At 38.5% G+C, this 21608-nt stretch overlaps 1 protein-coding gene across 3 annotated transcripts in view; it reads left to right on the top strand.

The window, feature by feature from the left end:
• The first annotated feature begins 678 nt into the window (after window positions 1-678).
• zgc:162879 (ras and EF-hand domain-containing protein) overlaps window positions 679-21608 on the top strand; it is a 61749-nt gene continuing 40819 nt past the window's right edge. Inside the window, exons 1-2 of one of the 3 annotated variants that reach the window (XM_039773324.1) lie at window positions 679-1156; window positions 9252-9407. In XM_039773324.1, the coding sequence (XP_039629258.1) occupies window positions 816-1156; window positions 9252-9407 (497 nt within the window). In that variant the 5' untranslated portion in view covers window positions 679-815. Of the gene's footprint in view, window positions 1157-5060; window positions 5204-9251; window positions 9408-21608 lie in introns of those variants that run through there. The other 2 variants (XM_039773325.1, XM_039773326.1) reach the window with 2 other exon arrangements.

The raw sequence follows: 21608 nt of genomic DNA, 5'->3' as shown, positions 1-21608 counted from the left end.
AAATAATCTCCCACTACAAATGTGACATTTCTAAAATACAGCTATAGCAATCTATATATACATATTTATAGAGTAATATATATAGCATATATACTGTACATGTACACCCTGAATTTGTTCATAATTAAATATATTTTAATGACTAACATTATGTCTTTCAGTTCTGCTCAGAGTAGTAGGGGAATAAGGCTTACTTTAACATTTTTTGTAGCAATTAATAAAAGTAACATAAGCTGACAATTATTTATTTTATACAATGAAATTTACATATGATAATGGTGCAACCATTTATAAACTACTAAGAGAGAACTGGCAGGTTAAGCGATTTTCTCAGGGTCATGGACTGCTTCAGAGGTGGAAAATGAGTTATACAGTTATTATTTAACATATATTATTCATATACTTTTTAACGTTGTCCCATTAATAACGCAGAAATTAACAAAATTAGGTCAGGCTATGATGAATATAGCTTTGTCTTGAAACTTTTAATACCAATCATAATCGCAATCCTATTGAGCGCTATTTTTCTTAATTTCTTCTTTCCTTCTTTCTTTCTCTCTCACTCTTTCTCCGGTTGTGTCCTTGAGTGAAACCTGTCCTAGGATCGATGTGACGTCACTAGAAGGCAGGCTAGTGAACTCGGTCTTTGTCTTAATTTTAAACAGCCTTCGGCACCGAAGGGACTGTCTGCGCGCGGGTGCTGGGTGCATTTGGAAAAGCTCGTGTGTGAAGTTTCACCCAAGGGATGTGGTGGCATCCCGCATTTCTGTCATTACTATAATACTTGAAATGCTGTGAATTATCTTGTGTTCTCGATGTACGTTCAGATGGAGTCATACAACAATCGCAGTGTGCGACCAGATCTTCGGAGGCTTTTTGCGGCATGCGATGTCAACAGGTCCGGGGCAATTGAATACGAGGACTTCGCCACCGTATGCCGGGAGCTCAGTGTGCCAGTATCTCAGGTTAAACTACTCTTTAACAAGTTAGACACAGATATGGATGGGATAATTAACTACGGTGACTTTTCTTCGCGATTTCATGAGGTCTCCGAATCTCTGGATTTCGCTTCTTTCGACGGGACATTTCACTCATCAAAAAGCGCTTGGGAGGAGTTTGAGGAGAAGCTTGGAGATGATATACAATACCTTAGAAGGTAAATCGATTTTTTAAAATAATTATGGGATTGTATTGAATAAAATGACAACATAATCAAAGTTTTGTGCAGTCGTTTTTCTGCGTCAAATGTTTCCCTGCACGGGATCTCTTACAAAGAAGACAAAAAAAAAAAAACAGGAAAGCAGGAAAACAGGATCTATACTGCGCGTTTCATAAACCTATCCGATGACAAAAAAAGGTAACTTTAGATTGTTATAGGATTATTCGTAATGTAAGAAAAGTCTATTCTGATCCATAAGATTTTCAATTCATCCATTTTCGAACTCTAATTCAGTGAAGGTCATGCAGTAAATGGCTCTGTATCGCCCACACATCTCCCTCTCTCACGCACACACAAAGAGGGAGAAAACTAACACTGGCCGGAGTTTGAACCAAGGATAATTTGCGTGACAGTTTAAATTTCCAGTTTAAAACAACTGTGTGACCGAGGGTGCTGAGTATTTTCAGTATATGTTAGTGAAGGCATGTTTGCTTAGGCTGGCATTCAGGACAGGAGTATGCTCTGAGGATTTCCTCTAACTGTTGAAATACAAGCTGCCATGTAGAAAACTTTCACTTTGTTTGCATGTGGTCTCTTGTGGCCAAGCATTACCTTTTTTCAAGCTTGACTTGCTGCTACTGGATTAGATTCCTCAAATCTGTGAACAGGAAAACTGGGTATGACAATGGAGGAGAGATTGTTAACTAGAAGCAACTGTACTTCACAACTTACATGAAAATCAACTCAGCTGTATACTGTACAGAAAACTACATATGAATATGACCAGTTGAAATACAGTGAAGAACTTGTTTAATAATATCCATCCATCCATCCATTTTCTAACCCGCTGAATCTGAATACAGGGTCATGGGGGTCTGCTGGAGCCAATCCCAGCCAACACCGGGCACAAGGCAGGAACCAATCCTGGGCAGGGTGCCAACCCACCACAGGACACACACAAACACACCAAGCACACACTAGGGCCAATTTAGAATCGCCAATCCACCTAACCTGCATGTCTATGGACTGTGGGAGGAAACTTGAGCGCCCGGAGAAAACCCACGCAGACACGGGGAGAACATGCAAACTCCACGCAGGGAGGACCCGGGAAGCGAACCTGGGTCTCCTAACTGCAAGGCAGCAGCGCTACCACTGCGCCACCGTGCCACCCACATTTAATAATATACTATTTGGATATGGACATTCACTTAAATGAAGGAAAAGCATTGTTGTGTTTTACAGAGTTTATGTTTGGTGGTGAAATCATTAGTGCATTCAGTTGTCAGTGCTGGTGGCACATTAATTACAGCTGAGTTTATTATTTGTGAAACGTATTGTAATACAAATACCACTGCACTGAATTCTTTTTCAGTCATTTCCCGAACTATGATATCAAACCTAAGGATGAGTCACTTCTCTGTATGATCCTGTTATTAGCCTTTAACCTATTTGAGGGAATTCTCCTCCCTTAGGCATTTTTTTCTGCTTAGATGTAAGGAGAATTTTTATTTTTTATGGGGTCTTTAATTTACAAACTCATTTCAAAATGCACTACAATATTCAGTTGTTATGTATACAGATGTCTATTTATAAACTTGTAACTTGGACTAGTTACATGATTTGATCAGTCCAGTAAATAAATTCAACAGTGCAGAAAACTCTTTTGCGTTACACATCTTTATTCACTTGTCATGCTGATCACTTTATAGTATTACTATGTTACTTTATTATCTGAGCCAAGCAGCAGAACATTAATAATGTGTAGACGTACTGTAATTACTGTAATGCTGGGTCAGCCATGTAGCTGTTTTTCCTCTAAACATTTCCTCCCATACTCTAATTATTATTATATGGCTGACGCCTTTATCCATGGCAACTTGCAACATTTGGATACATTTCTTTTGTTTTTCCAACTGGACCACAGTAAGTTGATGTGGCTTGCTCATGGTCACACAATGTCAGGAGCTGGATTTAAGCTATAGTGGCTTGAAGTCCAAAGCCTTAACTACTACACCACATTGTCAAAGTCATTAATGTGCTTTTTTAACTGGTGACTTTAAATAGGTCCAGGACAAAGTGAAACAACACTCTTAAAAATAAAAGGTGGCAGATAATAGGGGAACCAGATTTAGATCCAAAAAGACCCATCTACTTGAAGGTTCCAGCAAAAAAATTTTTTTAGATCTGTAACAGGATCCAAAAGAAGTGATGCTGCATATAATAACACAGATTAAGTCAAAGTTTTCTTAATCTGGTATAGCTTGCCATATATTAAAGATTTCAGTTTTTTGTTCATCATATTCGAAAGTTTTTCAAAATACAAAAACAACTTCACATGCAAAGAACTCTTCCCAGAATTGAATGGTGCTTTGTCAAGCAATAGTTCTAGGAGGAATCAACCAGTCCAGAAAAGAACCATAAAATGTCATTAAAGAACCAATATTTTTAGGCATGTAGCAATTCCATTCATGACTGGTGCTTGACTTTAGCAGCTTCTAGCTTCTAGCAACCCTAACATTAGATTAAGCAGATCAGTAAATGGACTGATGGCATTTGCTAATACCAAGGAGCATATATTATTTTAGTAAGAGAAGCAGATAAGCCATATACAATGTCAGAATCGTGTCAGTCCACTTAATTTGCGATGACATGCTCCCATTAACGCACGTTATTCCTAACAGCATTTTTTTACTCGTTATTCTAAGAAATAAGTAGCTTCTGAAAACGGGCGGTACGGTTGAAACCTTCATTAGTAATAATGCCTTGTAATCTTCAGTAAAAAAGGAACACCTAGTATTAAAATGACATTTTTATATGTTTATCAAATTCCAGAACGTACTTTGTTGTGGTTTCTTCAGAAACAAGCGACAACAGAATTGTGATTTAAGATTACTGTATATATATTTTTTGTAATAAAAAGCAGCTTTGGGGACATCAGCATCCTAAATGATGCTAATTTAAATAAAAAGCGTAATCTCCCGTGGAGTGCAGTTTATCAAAAAATAAACATCGATGTAAAAAATTCCAGGTATGTGTTAGGATATGTACCCCTCCCACATACACACCCAAGTTCTGAGCTTCTTGTCACACCAGTTTCGCACACGTCAGTTTGTGTAAGACAAAGTGGGTAAGCAGGTTCTTGAAGTACAGATTCTTGAATCACCGCTTCGTCGGCTCGCTTTCTACCATTGAAAATTAATTATAGTGTAACGCAATGACTATACCTGCAGGATCTGTAGCTTGAACAGGTGAGCACGCTTCGTAGCATTATTTAATAAGGAAAACTACATATACTGCTCTATCAATGGGTTTAGGGGGTGTGTCTTTACTGCCTTAGCCCATCTTATTGTTACTCTTTCTCAGGGACACCGTACAAACCTGCATTCCTCATATTTCTCTCTCTCTCTCCATCCCCATTTCCAAACTTATCAATGATTCACTGACTTAATATGGTAAACAAAAAAACTAAAATGAAAAATTTGGAAACTCCCAAGATACGTGTGTTGAGGTGCTTCTTGTTCGTCGCAATTTCTCGTGATGGTCAAATTGGGGCGAAGCGCGAAGTACGGCGCCCTTATTACAATTTGTAATAAATTGTAATTTACAAATGTTCTTCAGATTTTATACTACATAGTTCTGAATGTGCGAGCTGAGCATTGGGATTTCACGCACAACGTGTTGCTTCTTTGGTGTCCAAAAGTGCATTTTGTCTCGCCTGCCTTCCAGCAGGGTCCTAACTCCCCAAGAAATTTGGTGAGTTTACCACCACATCTCCCCTCATACAACACCAAACCACCCCCTCCGACCAGTACTATCAGTGTGCGACATCAACGCGTCAAGCACGCAGTAAAGGTTTCGCTGAGTGGATCATGGGTTTTTAAGGGGCGTGGCTACCAGGAGCGCTCAAACTCAAAGTTGAAAAGCGTACCTTATGGCCGCCGGTTGGAAAGTGACTGAGATCACTTTCCAGTGACTTTCCAGTGGTTTTACAGTGCAGGGAGTGATGAATGAAAGTAGGCAGCTTGGCCATAGCTCATTGACAAGGTAAGGATCGTATTACTTTCCTAGGCTGTTTAACTTGAATGCTACGTTTTTCGCAGTGTTACGTCATGTAAGCAGGAGATTCGTTTAGAGCAAGTATGTCAAACTCAGGTCCTGGAGGTCTGCAGTGCCATTTTTTTTAAATACTATCCAAATTCTTCATAATTTTAAGTGTTTTTTTCTTTTTAAAATTCAGAACTCTTAAATCCCCCCCCCCCCCCCGCTAACTTTGGGGTCTGAAATGGGGGCCACCATTTTCACACCATCCTGTTTCTTGAATAAAAGCCAGTTCTTTAGTAAAACACGGTATTTAGCTCTATGATGTAAATGCCCTCATTCTGCCATACTACATATTTTCACAGTTGTTGATGTTTTAAGAAAATACAGACCATGATCAAAATGTTTTGTTGAATGCAACAGGTCAATTTCACAAAGCTTTGCTATTGTGAATATTACAAGACTGTGACTGATATGAAAGACAAAAAGCTTCCATATGCCTGCTGGTTAAGGAAAAATTACAAAGATTAATTGTTATGAACCTCATAAAAACAGGTAAATTAAAATTAAGGCAAAAAAGTAGTAATTGGTTAATAATTTGGAAGGTGGGTGAAATGAAAATCTGAAGCCACTGTGAGCCTCCAGGATCTGTTTGGCACCCCTGGTTTAGAGTGTATGAGGAAGGGATTTTTACTAACACTATTGTCCATACAAATTGTAATTGAGTTTATTTTGTGACTATGACATTTAACCCATTATAGTGTGTCTTTCTTTGAGACTGTTCAGGCAATGGCCTGGCTGCCATCCAGGAATTGAGTCTCCTGCCATATGCTAAATAATGCTATGGAGTAGGAAATGTTGGAGCGTAAAATGCACCAGAGATTCTCACCTTAAAAGGAGGCTCTAGGAGTCGAAGGATAGTAAAAAAAATTAGTTTTATTGCAATAAATAATGAGGTGGACGCATCGCAATCAAGCCGAGCTGAGACTCGATAAAGCCAAAAGTTACAGCATATATAACCATTTCTTATCATCCTAACCTCGCTAGAAGCAGCTTATTTGCTGCTTACCCAGACTCCCTATTCTAGGTGGTCCCTCTCAGGCCATCCTTGTAGCCACCAATATTTCTTGTATCTTGTCATTTAGTATCATTCCTTGCCACCCTTATTTCCTGGCCAGCTCCCAATCGGTACGTGCTCCCCCTTTTCTGACCTTGGGCTGACTCCATTCATCTTTCTCCCCCTTCTTCATTCTTTGGGTTATGAGGTATTGGTAGCTCCTGTCTGATTTCATTAAAAAAGAAATATGGCATATGCCTTAATTGCTTAACATACCTGATTTGTGTAAAAGTTCACACTAAGATTAATTCTCATAAAAATTCATATTAAGATTTCATCTACAAACCGGATTGCAAAAAAGTTGGGACGCTATACAAATCGTGAATAAAAACTGAATGCAATGATGTGGAGGTGCCAACTTCTAATATTTTATTCAGAATAGAACATAAATCACGGAACAAAAGTTTAATCTGAGAAAATGTATCATTTTAAGGGAAAAATATGTTGATTCAGAATTTCATGGTGTCAACAAATCCCAAAAAAGTTGGGACAAGGCCATTTTCACCACTGTGTGGCATCTCCCCTTCTTACAACACTCAACAGACGTCTGGGGACCGAGGAGACCAGTTTCTCAAGTTTAGAAATAGGAATGCTCTCCCATTCTTGTCTAATACAGGCCTCTAACTGTTCAATCGTCTTGGGCCTTCTTTGTCGCACCTTCCTCTTTATGATGCGCCAAATGTTCTCTATAGGTGAAAGATCTGGACTGCAGACTGGCCATTTCAGTACCGGATCCTTCTCCTACGCAGCCATGATGTTGTGATTGATGCAGAATGTGGTCTGGCATTATCTTGTTGAAAAATGCAGGGTCTTCCCTGAAAGAGATGACGTCTGGATGGGAGCATATGTTGTTCTAGAACCTGAATATATTTTTCTGCATTGATGGTGCCTTTCCAGACATGCAAGCTGCCCATGCCACACGCACTCATGCAACCCCATACCATCAGAGATGCAGGCTTCTGAACTGAGCGTTGATAACAACTTGGGTTGTCCTTGTCCTCTTTGGTCCGGATGACATGGCGTCCCAGATTTCCAAAAGAACTTGAATCGTGATTCGTCTGACCACAGAACAGTCTTCCATTTTGCCACACTCCATTTTAAATGATCCCTGGCCCAGTGACAACGCCTGAGCTTGTGGATCTTGCTTAGAAATGGCTTCTTCTTTGCACTGTAGAGTTTCAGCTGGCAACGGCGGATGGCACGGTGGATTGTGTTCACTGACAATGGTTTCTGGAAGTATTCCTGAGCCCATTCTGTGATTTCCTTTACAGTAGCATTCCTGTTTGTGGTGCAGTGTCGTTTAAGGGCCCGGAGATCACGGGCATCCAGTATGGTTTTACGGCCTTGACCCTTACGCACAGAGATTGTTCCAGATTCTCTGAATCTTCGGATGATGTTATGCACAGTTGATGATGATAGATGCAAAGTCTTTGCAATTTTTCGCTGGGTAACACCTTTCTGATATTGCTCCACTATCTTTCTGCGCAACATTGTGGGAATTGGTGATCCTCTACCCATCTTGGCTTCTGAGAGACACTGCCACTCTGAGAAGCTCTTTTTATACCCAATCATGTTGCCAATTGACCTAATTAGTGTTTGTTGGTCTTCCAGCTCTTTGTTATGCTCAAATTTACTTTCTCCAGCCTCTTATTGCTACTTGTCCCAACTTTTTTTGGGATTTGTTGACACCGTGAAATTTTGAATCAACATATTTTTCCTTTAAAATGATACATTTACTCGGATTAAACGTTTGATCTGTCATCTACATTCTATTACAAATAAAATATTGACATTTGCCATCTCCACATCATTGCATTCAGTTTTTATTCACAATTTGTTTAGTGTCCCAACTTTTTTTGGAATCCGGTTTGTACTTCTGCTAATACATTACTTTTTATTTTCAATAGTACCAGTTCCCCATGACCCAAAATTGAATGTAGATGGTAGAGTAATAAAAAGACTTGGTGAATGACACCAAGATTTGTAAAAATTGGAGGCATGGATTTATCAGTCTTTCCTAGTGAGCCAAGACCAAAAGAGTAGCATGTGGATAATAATAAATAATTAAATTTATGTAGTGTTTTTCTAACATACTCAAAGAGTGTTATGTAGATGAGTAGCATCCAATTGGATGATGCCGGGGCAGCCATTCTTTTATCAGTACACTCACCACACATTAGCTCTTAGCTGGTGAAGGGGTGAGAAAGATGGGTAGCCAATAAGAGACCAGGCATGACGAGTAATTTATTGAGGACATCAGAAAACATCATACTCTTTTTGAAAGATTCCCAGGGATCTTTTATGACCACAGAGACCATATTAGGATTAATTTAATAGGTTAGGAAAGTCAACATGCCATTATTCAGCTGTTTTAGAATTGAGATGTCCTAATTTCATTGTTCATTGGGAATTGTCAAATCTCACTTTGCTTGTGTCTAATATTCAGATTTTGGCATGTACAGAAATTCATCTGTGTACCCATGTTAAAACTACATTTGTCTTCCTTGGTAATGCAGGAAAGCCAGAAGCTAATGTGAAAATTGAAAATGGCTGAGAGGGAGAATTATCTATTTGCTCCTATGCGTTTTGTAAATGAATTAAAAAAATCAACAATTCTAAGTAATAAATTGCATATATAGAATGTGTAGAAAAAAGTTATATGTAGACCTATCCTCACAAAGTGAGATATCCACAACATGTTATAAAAATATATTTGTTAGGATATATTACAAATGCGACAAGACTATTCCCCTTTTTAAACTAGATAGATATGACATTTGAAACGGTCTTATCCAGTTATGTTTTTGTTAGCAATCCTTGGTACAAAACAGTAATAATTAAAACTTGTATAGAATATTGGAAATCACAGTGGTTAATTCAAAGGAAATTATATGAATTGCTAAAATAGTGAATATGCTATCTGAAATTGTCTTGCAGAAACAGCCGTGGGAGGCTGGAGGCCCTCCATGAGCTCATCCACTCTACTGCTGACTACACTCTGCTACAAAGTTATGAAGCTCTAGTGACTGATTTGGTCCGGGATGACAAGGCACAATGCTTTGAGGTAGAAAAGCTGGAAACATCACTCCGAAGGTAGAGTTTAAGAAGATGTTTGTATCATATTGCACTATGTGATTGCAAAGAAAATATAATGTTGATGAAGATGTATTGATCAGTTCAGTTTATACTTTAATGTCCTTGCCTGGTGTGTTTCACATAGTTCCATGTAGAGCGCTGTAAAAGAAAACTATAAGCTGATATGCATTTAAAACTAACCACAAAGCTAAACACAATTTAAAATATGCATAGACATCTATGGACTTTTACTGAAAGCTAAAAGTATATCCTAATTAGCATACTGTCTGAAACGTGTGTGGTTTAGGTTGACTGGCAACAGTAAATTGACTTGAGATAAGCATATTTGCTGTACTACAAAAACTGGCACTCAGTCCAGGGTGCATTCTTGCCTTACTCCTGATCCTTTCAGGCCTTTTCTCCCCTTCAAGCTATAACTTGAACTAGTAAATAGATTGGTAAAAATGTGGAGGTTTCCAATGTGTCTAAATATTAATACTGTAGCTAAAGAGTTTAAGAATACAATTGCAAGTACAGCTGGCAATAAAGAAGAGAAAAAAAAAATTCTGGGTTACATAGAAAAGGGGTACCTTTGATCATTTCATCACCTTGTTCCAACCTGGGAATCCAACAGCTCTCATGGTGTAGGAATAATTAGTAATTCTGATAAAATGAAAGAAGGTTGTTGTATTTTATAGGTAAATTGGATTGGTCCTTTGGTATCCTTCCAGAGTCAGGAGGGGTAACATCCTCAAAATGATAGTGATGCCAAGCACAACCAGAGAACACAGAGAAGTCAATGGAGATAACATTTGACAGCAAGTCAGATAATTATGTTTGACAATTATTTAAAAAAAAAAACAACAAAACTTTAAGATAATTAGTAGGTGCAAATTGAATATACCATTGGTAAATAATCAGACTTGACTAAAATACTGAGATTAATGTGACATCTCTGATAGTAGCTAACTTCCTACAATAGTTGTATGTACTTTAGTAATTTTTAAGAGGGTCGGCATTGGCTATCTGACCATACAATCGTGCTGATACATCTATAAAAAAATAGTGATCCCAGAAGCTGAGAAAGTTGAGTGCAAGAGGGAATCCATCAATGCCCTACCTTTCACCAACCAGGAGGTGCGCCAGTACCCACCAGCATTTGTCCTGGAGGGGGACAAGCAGAGGACTAGCCCTTCAACCCCAGATCTGGGACCGATGAAGGTAGCCAGGGATTGGCAGATGCAAGCTGACTTGGATCAGAGGCTCATCTTCCCTACAGAGATCATAACAACTACTCTGCGACCAGACCTCGTCCTTTGGTCTAACTGCCGAAAACTTGCTTACGTCATCGAGCTGATGGTACCGTGGGAGGATGCCATTGAGAAGCCTTTGAACGTAAGAAGCTGCGGTATGCCAACTTAGCAGCTGAGGCGGAGGACAGAGGCTGGAAGATCAAGGTGCGCCCGGTGGAGGTGGGGTGTAGGGGCTTTGTGGCCAGTACAACAGCGAAGCTCCTTAGAGAGGTTGGAGTCGGGGGGGCAGGCCCACCGACAGGCTATCAGAAAATTGGCTAACACTGCTGAGAGGTCCAGTCACTGGCTATGACTGAAGAGGGATGATATCACTTGGGCAGCTAAGGCGATCAGCTAAACGTGAGACACACACCCAGGCTTGATCAACCTGTGGTGGGCCTGCCTCGGCAGAGGATGTCTTGTGATAAATGGCCGAAACACCCTGTGAAGTTGAGGCACACAACTGACGATGTGTCCTGCTGGTAAAGCCTCCTGGTTGCCATCCCTCATAGCAGCCATCCCTCAAGATTTCCCCCCATTTGAAGCGATGCAAATATCAGGGATTGTAACATCTAGTCCTTTCATTGAATCATATAAAAATGTGAATAGTTATGGAAGAAGAGGAAAGTTTAAGAAGATCTCTATCTTATAATCACAGTGTATATTCTGGGGTTTATGCATTAATATGTTCCCTAAATTAAAAAGGAGATAATAAGCCAAATAGCTGCCGTCATTTTATTTATGAAACTGTGAAAGCTGATTTCCTTCGCTTTCTATTTTGATTCATTCTGCCCAAGAATTTCTGATAAAATAGAAAGAGCTCACTGCATGTTTTTAAAGTCTGATTTTATTCTAAAATATTCTTCTTTATTCTCATCTGTCCATAGAATATTCACTTAAAATGACTTAAGATCACCCAGGTACTTTTGTTCATCCTGGTTAGCAGTGATTTCTGCATTGCTGCTCTCTAGTAACGAATATTTTTGTCCAGTGTCTTTTTGATAGTGGAGTCATGAACACTGACCTTTGCTCAGGCAAAAAAATATTGCAGTTTTTCAGATTTTTTTTTTGATCCTTTGTGACTTCATGGATGCTTTGGTGCTGTGTCATTGGTTTCATTTTGGCAGAGTAGCCAGTTCTATGAAGATTACTTTCTTCTCCCAAGTGTTTTCCATTTCAGGATTGTGGCTTTCCCTGTGGTTCAGTAGAGTCCCAGAGACTTGGAAATGGCTTACTAGCCCTTTCCAGAGTAATAGGTATCAGTTACTTTCTGTCTGATAATTTTAGTACTTTTCTTTGTCGATGACCTTATGTCCTTGTCAACTCTTTGTGCTGACAGTTTAACTCTGATGGTAAATGTCAAAATAAGTGACATTTATATTGAGCAGGGCTAGTGGTGATTGGCCCTGATTGGGTTTAATCATCTAACTCTCATTATCCCTTTAACTGGGTTGATTTAACCTGGGGACAATTACTGTATCACTCAGCGAGGGTTTAGCATTGGTAATTTTGATAATTTTGCTAATTAGATTCATGAGTTAAAAATGTGTTATTTGTTCACCCAGTTGCCTTTCAAGAATCTATACTAATAAAAGGCAAAGCCCTCACTCACTCACTAACTCACTCACTGACTCATCACTAATTCTCCAACATCCCGTGTAGGTAGAAGGCTGAAATTTTGCAGGCTCATTCCTTACAAAAGTTGGGCAGGTTTCATTTCGAAATTCTACGCGTAATGGTCATAACTGGAACCTATTTTTTCGTCCATATGCTATAATAGACTTCTGCTCGATGTAACTCTGCCTCCCACGTAATTTACTGCCTGCCCATATAAGGCCGTCCGTCAGCGGCAATCCAATAGAAACACTGCCGCTAAATATTCATGGGTGAAGGGCTGTGCTTATGCAGAGGAAGATGAGATGGCCATGCACAAACTCCGCCTAACTGCGAGAGAAACTTTTAAGTGCCGGGTCTTAGCTAACATTACATACAGCCGTGGACTTCACACGAGATAGCACCAGCACAGCTGGGAAACTTCGATGCATGTACACCGAGCGGCTCACGTGAACTGACGCAGTGCACAGACAAAAAGCAACAGTTCCAAAGAGTGCTGAACAAAAACCGAATTACGCAATTGAGAAGACAGCAAAAAAATATGAAGCGTCTGATACATACAAGCATATTCATAAGTGCAGCTACTGTGGAAGCAAAGCACACGGTGGAAAAAGTCAATGTCCCGCTAAAGGAAGACAGTGTAAAAAAAAAAATCCCGTGCATGCAGTGTGTCACGTCTCAGATAAAGAGGAAGATGAGCTGTTTATTGATGCAGTAAGAAACGAATCGATGAATGAAACCTGTCATCTTTACAATGATTGACAAACACGGAATGTAACTTGAACACAACACATCCTACAAATACGAACCTGATTGAAAGAAATAATGATAATCAAATCCTTGATGACAGCAACACTCACAAAACAATCACTGTATATTGACAATAATGTTACCTTATTTTTAAAATGTTCCCTTTTCTTTTTCATAACTTCTTTAACACACTACTTCTCCGCTGCGAAGCGCTGGTATACCACAATCTACATACTCTCAAATAGACAAGCCACACGCCGTGGCACACCGACATCCGAGGTTCGATTCCCGAGAGGGGATGCACTGAGTATGTACACTCGCTTCCCGATTCATTTTACTCTCGCATCCCCTTGGTTTGAGACGTATGAAAAAATATGCGGTTAACGCAGAATCATGTTACGTTATTTTTAAAATGTTTCCTTTTCTTAGCACAAGCACAGATCAGAAGCTTCGATGCATGTGCTCCATAACGCATTTAATCACACTTTCAATTCCAAGCAAAGGGGAACTTTTGTCAATGCATGATTTCCTGGTACATCAATGACATTAATGCACACATCAGAGCTACAAAAATGTTAGAGTCAGAATAAAGCGCGTTCCTAAGACTGATCGGAGGCAAATTTCATTTCAAAAGACTACCCGACGGAAGCCTTGATAAAAGCATGGTTTTGTACATACTGAAAAGCAAGCAAAATTGGATGCATTACAGAAACCGGACTTTGTGGCTCTTACTGGGGATCATTGGACTTCCGTGACCGTTTGTAATTCTAATTACATCTAATTACAAAATGTTCAATGATCACACTGTTTTAGCCTAATGTACAAAATAATTTTGGCTAAGGTTACTCAGAGTTTAAAGATGAAGCTGGTCAAATTACCTTTTATGTTTCTAAATTATTTTTTTTAAGAAGAAAAACTGCACTTTATGTTGAAATTTTGGTTATTATTATTTAAAGACAATACCATTCTGAAAATGTACTTAAAGGTATTAAAATACCACTTTATTTTTAAGTCTGCCCAATTTTAGCCGCGGATGATATTTTTGTTTCTGTTTTGACTTGAAATGCAGTTTAAAAGCATTTTTTTTTTCAGAAATTAAAAGAGCTTGAGTTTACAATATTCATGTCCATGTCTATTATTTGATTCTGTCGGCCACTAAAACCCTTTTAAATTAAAAAAAAACATTTGCGATTTGGGGCAAATTTTCATGTGTGATTACATACGATTAATCAAGATTAATTATTACATAGCCTCTAATTAATTAGATTAATTTTTTTAATCGAGTCCAACCCCTAATATATATATGTAGATATATATATATATATATATATATATATATATATATATATATATATATATATATATATATATATATATATATATATATATATATATATATATATATATATATATATATATATATATATATATATATATATATATATATACATATACATATACATAGCAGAATACCCGCGCTTCGCAGCGGAGAAGTAGTGTGTTAAAGAAGGAAAGAGAAAGAAAAGGAAACATTTTGAAAATAACGTAACATGATTGTCAATGTAATTGTTTTGTCACTGTTATGAGTGTCGCTGTGATATATATATATATAGCAAAATACCAGCAGCAGCGATGTTGTGTTAAAGAAGTTATGAAAAAGAAAAGGAAACATTTTAAAAATAATGTAACATGATTGTCAAAGTAATTGTTTTGTGTATTTGGCGGCAGCGTCACGAAGTTGTTTTCGGTAGCTGCATCAGAAAATGTACCACAACGTCTGACACGCCTCCTTTTTACTGTTTTCTCACAGCTTGGATTGCTGCTGTCATACATACATACATACATACATACATACATCCACACACACAAATTATATATATGTGTGTGTGTGTGTATATATATATACACACATACATATACTTGTGTGTATGTTTGTATGCGTGTATAGGTTTGGTCACTGAGTGCAAGGGAAAAATAATAAATTATAGTCTATAAGTTATTAAACAGTAAAACATTAACGTTTTAAGAAGTACAGGTACATTGAAATTACATTTTCTATGTGAACGCTCAAATTTGTGCCTCTGGTAATGTGCCTTACCGGCATTTAAAGAAAATTAGTTTTGTGTCCTCTGCAGTGTTAAGAGAGAAAGGCTTTGGTTTGGGATAAAAGGAAAAAAGGTGTAAAGAAAGGAAAGTTGCCTTTTCTTTTATATAGTATAGAGAGATGTGTTCGCTGACGTTATGATCGCCTTTTGGGGACAGTCGCGGTGGGTATTGTGTAGACTGGTGAGACGTCCCCGGCATTAATCGGCTGTGATGGCACTGTCAGTCCTCCACTCCTGTGCGTGTCTTCATAATCCAAGCTGAGGACCTCATAATCGTATACGTGCAAAAGAAAGTGTGAATCGCCTTAATATTATTTTGCCGTGGTGTAGAAAAGGGGTCCCGTGTGTGCACTTGTCTGGGCTATAGCACAGGGGGACAATGAAAAAAATTAAAAGTGCTCATTTTGACTTAAGGCAGAAGCGCAGTCGTCTCAAAGGCCGGCACAGCTATGCACGCGCTGGCTGCTCGACTTTTGCTGGGCAGGAGACCCCAGTTTTTGCAGACACGTTCATGATATCAAAAGTCTCCGCGCTTTTGGAGGTCATTCATATATATATATATATATAGCAAAATACCCGCCTCGCAGCGGAGAAGTAGTGTGTTAAAGAAGTAATGAAAAAGAAAAGGAAACATTTTAATAATAACGTAACATGATTGACATTGTCATGAGTGTTGCTGTCATATATATGCCTGCCTAAATAAGTCACCCTCGCTTTGCTCTTACTTTTTACCGTTCATTTAATCATGGGTAGTGGCGGAAAAATTATAAAATGGAAGGAGGATGGCTTTACCAAAACAATTATTGATGGCAATCGATTATTCATAAAGCATGAATTGGTGATCTGTTTTTCTGTGTTAACCTCATATTTTTTCATACTTCTTCTCAAACTAAGGTGCGAGGGTAAAATGAATCGGGATGCTGATCAATGTAATCGGTGTACCAGGAAATCATGCATTGACAAAAGCTCCCTTTGCTTGTAATGCAAAGTGTGATTAAATGCATTATTTTTAGCGTTATGGAGCACATGCATCGAAGCTTCTCAGCTGTGCTTGTGCTAAGAAAAGGAAAGATTTTAAAAATAACGTAACACGATTGTCAATGTAACCTTTTGTAAGTAGTGCCTGGAGGATTCATAGTGGAGAAACTCTAGAGACAGTGTGTGTGTTAACTTGTGGATTTTTCTGTGAGTATTTGGTGGCAGTCTGACGAAGTTCGGAAGTCCATTAGCCGCGGAGCTCAGCTCAGAACGAAATAAGATGAATGGGAGGGATATGATGACGACTCCCCACCGCCTTAACTGTCAATCCCCACAAACACAGTCTCGGAATTTGCATAAGCACACCCCTTCACCTACAATTTTAACTTAGTTACAAAGTGATCAAAACTCGTTTATATCCTCGTCCTCTCATTAAACTTGTATCCCGCATTACCTGTGGGCATGTGAAACGCCAGCGTAGCCTGTCTATGAACTTAATTTAAAATTTAGGTTTACACCTTGCTTTCTCTCCGAGGTAGCAGCACTCATGAATATGGTAGTATATGTCACTCGCTAGCTTCTTTTTGTTTCGCTGCCTTCTCAATTATATAATGCATGTTTTCTTAAGCGCTTTTGGAGGTCTTCCTGGTTTTCTACGCACTGCGTTGACAGTCAGTTCACGTGATTACGTGGGAGGCGTGATGATGTCACACGAAACTCCGCCCCACGTCTTTCCAGCTCAACTCTATTACAGTTAATGGAGAATAATACCTTCCAGTTATGACCATTAGGCGTAGAATTTCCAAATGAAACCTGCCCAACTTTTGTAAGGAAGCTGTAAGGAATGAGCCTGCCAAATTTCAGCCTTCTACCTACACGGGAAGTTGGAGAATTAGTGGTGAGTGAGTGAGTGAGTGAGTGAGTGAGTGAGGGCTTTGCCTTTTATTAGTATAGATGGATGTGTGTGTGTGTGTGTGTGTATGTGTATATATATATATATATATATATATATATATATAATTTATTGTGGAGGACGGCCGGCTTCCCATGCCGGTCCTCATCCCCAGGCCGCCACGGTCACGTGGACGGGAAGGAATGGCGTGCTCCCGGGGTGAAGTAAAAGACTGATTGCCCTGACCCGGAAGGAAAAGAACTGTGGACTGTTGGGACAGAAACACCTCCGGGTCAGGGGCTATAAAAGGGCGGTGCCTCACTGCAGACAATGAGCTGAGCTGGGAGGTAGAGGAGCAAGTGTCTGGGTGAGGAGGAGGGTTTTGGTAAGAGAGAGAGAGTATTGTTTATTGTATTTAAATATATGAGTAGTGTGGAGGGTGCTTGGTGCACTGTGAAAGAAAATAAAAAGTCTTGGACGACTTTTACCTGGTGTCTGGAGTTATACCTGAGGGTTCAAGGGAGCACTAGCGCCCCTACTGCCACAATCTATATATATATATATATATATATATATATATATATATATATATCTATATATATATATATATATATATATATATATATCTATACACTCACCTGAAGGATTACTAGGAACACCATACTAATACGGTGTTTGACCCCCTTTCGCCTTCAGAACTGCCTTAATTCTACGTGGCATTGATTTAACAAGGTGCTGAAAGCATTCTTTAGAAATGTTGGCCCATATTGATAGGATAGCATCTTGCAGTTAATGGAGATTTGTGGGATGCACATCCAGGGCACGAAGCTCCCGTTCCACCACATCCCAAAGATGCTCTATTGGGTTGAGATCTGGTGACTGTGGGGGCCATTTTAGTACAGTGAACTCATTCTCATGTTCTGGAAACCAATTTGAAATGATTCAAGCTTTGTGACATGGTGCATTATCCTGCTGGAAGTAGCCATCAGAGGATGGGTACATGGTGGTCATGAAGGGATGGACATGGTCAGAAACAATGCTCAGGTAGCCCGTGGCATTTAAACGATGCCCAATTGGCACTAAGGGGCCTAAAGTTTGGCAAGAAAACATCCCCCACACCATTACACCACCACCACCAGCCTGCACAGTGGTAACAAGGCATGATGTATCCATGTTCTCATTCTGTTTACGCCAAATTCTGACTCTACCATTTGAATGTCTCAACAGAAATCGAGACTTATCAGACCAGGCAACATTTTTCCAGTCTTCAACTGTCCAATTTTGGTGAGCTTGTGCAAATTGTAGCCTCTTTCTCCTATTTGTAGTGGAGATGAGTGGTACCCGGTGGGGTCTTCTGCTGTTGTAGCCCATTCGCCTCAAGGTTGTGCGTGTTGTGGCTTCACAAATGCTTTGCTGCATACCTCGGTTGTAACGAGTGGTTATTTCAGTCAAAGTTGTACTTTTATCAGCTTGAATCAGTCGGCCCATTCTCCTCTGACCTCTAGCATCAACAAGGCATTTTCGCCCACAGGACTGCTGCATACTGGATGTTTTTCCCTTTTCACACCATTCTTTGTAAACCCTAGAAATGGTTGTGCGTGAAAATCCCAGTAACTGAGCAGATTGTACAACTGTACTCAGACCGGCCCATCTGGCACCAACAACCATGCCACGCTCAAAATTGCTTAAATCACCTTTCTTTCCTATTCTGACTTTCAGTTTGGAGTTCAGGAGATTGTCTTGACCAGGAGCACACCCCTAAATGCATTGAAGCAACTGCCATGTGATTGGTTGATTAGATAATTGCATTAATGAGAAATTGAACAGGTGTTCCTAATAATCCTTTAGGTGAGTGTGTATATATATATATATTTGTATATGTGTATATATATGTATGTATGTATATGTGTGTGTGTGTGTGTGTGTATATATATATATATATATATATATATATATATATATATATATATATATACACACAAACAGGATTACAAAAAAGTTGGGACACTAAACAAGTTGTGAATAAAAACTGAATGCAATGATGTGGAGATGGCAAATGTCAATATTTTATTTGTAGTAGAACGTAGATGACAGATCAAACGTTTAATCCGAGTAAATATATCATTTTAAAGGAAAAATATGTTGATTCAAAATTTCACGGTGTCAACAAATCCCAAAAAAGTTGGGACAAGTAGCAATAAGAGGCTGGAAAAAGTAAATTTGAGCATAATGAAGAGCTGGAAGACCAATAAACACTAATTAGGTCAATTGGCAACATGATTGGGTATAAAAAGAGCTTCTCAGAGTGGCAGTGTCTCTCTGAAGCCAAGATGGGTAGAGGATCACCAATTCCCACAATGTTGCGCAGAAAGATAGTGGAGCAATATCAGAAAGGTGTTGCCCAGTGAAAAATTGCAAAGACTTTGCATCTATTATCATCAACTGTGCATAACATCATCCGAAGATTCAGAGAATCTGGAACAATCTCTGTGTGTAAGGGTCAAGGCCGTAAAACCATACTGGATGCCCGTGATCTCCGGGCCCTTAAACGACACTGCACCACAAACAGGAATGCTACTGTAAAGGAAATTCACAGAATGGGCTCAGGAATACTTCCAGAAACCATTGTCAATGAACACAATCCACTGTGCCATCCGCCGTTGCCAGCTGAAACTCTACAGTGCAAAGAAGAAGCCATTTCTAAGCAAGATCCACAAGCTCAGGCGTTTTCACTGGGCCAGGGATCATTTAAAATGGAGTGTGGCAAAATGGAAGACTGTTCTGTGTGTGTGTGTGTGTGTGTGTATATATGTATATATGCCAGCAACACTCATGACAATGACAAAACAATTACATTGTCAATCATGTTACGTTATTATTAAAATGTTTCCTTTTCTTTTTCATTACTTCTTTAACACACTACTTCTCTGCTGTGAAGCGTGGGTATTTTGCTAGTTTACAAATGAAGGGGATACCAGGAAAACAACAAATGCTTATTCACAACAATATACTTCTGCATCCTTGAATTCAAAGGGTAATACAAGACTTCACAAAATGTTAAAAAAAATAATTTAACTTAATTGGAAATATATATTTTTTTAATTTCCAGATAAAACACAACAATTGTGAAATATGAATTTTGGTGAATTCTTACTTGAACCTTCATTTTGTTACAATTTGTCAGAGTTACTTGCAGCAACCTGAAAAAATTAATTTGGGTCACTGAATGTTTTACACCAGCCCATAAAGTTCATTTTCTATGAACTAAATTAAGAAGCAGTGTGATCACCATTTCAGGACTCAATTGCAATTGATAAGAGAATGTTTGAAACTTTCTGAATCATTTCGCTTAGCTACCCTTATATACAATGACTTTCATTATTTAATTCACAAAACATGGCAATACTGAACATTGAATTTCTTCACTTTTTTGAGGGATTTCCTAATTGGAGGTCATTTTACAGTAAAACAGAAATTGTTGGAATTTTTAAAAGCCAGCTTTGTATTTTGCACTGAATTAGATCTGCTGGTGTCAAGGGACATTTTTACATTGGAAACACTTTCATTAAATGAAGCTGTTAGGTTGTATGCTTGTACAGATTTCTGTTTTTCATATGAAGTAAAAGACACTGTCATAAGGAGTAAATCTTTCAAAGTTTGGTTTGCCAATATATACTTTATGATGACTATTTACTATTATGGTTTGGATATTATCAAGTTGCACCATCTTTTGGTCTTTCCTGGAAAGTACAGACACTGGTTGATTAAGTGCATTCCAACTGTCACAGCAAAAACTTGAAATGGTTTAATGTGACACATAAAATTAGTCCCGTATTTTGGCACTGTATAAGGCTTATGTAGTAAATGTGTCATTTAAACCTTATGCAGGTGTCCCTTGGTGTTACATTTAGTAACTGTACAAATTTTTAATTGTGTAGCCCTTCTGAGTTTTTTTTTTTTTATCATTTTTAAATTACTAAGTGATAGTATATTTTTTATATTATTGTATATTTATTGATATTTAAAATAAATTCATATTTGTTTTGTAATGCATCTTGCAATGATGTCTTCTGTGTACAAAGGCTTATGAAGTAAAGAGTGATTGAACACCTGTAGATGTGGTAGTCATGCATTATCTCTCTTCCTCTCTCTCCCCACTACATCTCCTTATTGTGAGTGGCAAACCAAAAACCAGTAAATAGAGTGGAATATAAGAAAATGAGGTATCTGAGTGAAATGGTGCTATTTTGGCAATACATATTTTTATTCAGCCAGGTTTCCTGCACTTCTTTTGCATTCATATTAGAAGTTCTGGAGAAGATCACAGTTTCAAGATGGAAATTCCTTTGGAAGACTAATTCCTGTATAGTTATTTACAATTATTTATCAGATTGTACTTGGTATAATATGAGGACTGAGAGAGTGATTGGAGATGGAATATTTTCAGAAATGTACTTCTTTTTTGACATTATTTTTGTTGTTTTTGTTTTGTTAATTTCCCATACATATCCAACACTTGAATTACAACACAGGATGCCTGGCACTGTGACTATCATTTCAAAATTCCACATGGTTATAGTTCATAAAA

Source organism: Polypterus senegalus, chromosome 12, assembly GCF_016835505.1.
Source record: "Polypterus senegalus isolate Bchr_013 chromosome 12, ASM1683550v1, whole genome shotgun sequence".
Taxonomy (NCBI): Eukaryota; Metazoa; Chordata; class Cladistia; order Polypteriformes; family Polypteridae; genus Polypterus; species Polypterus senegalus.
This window is presented reverse-complemented; position numbering and strand designations above follow the sequence as displayed.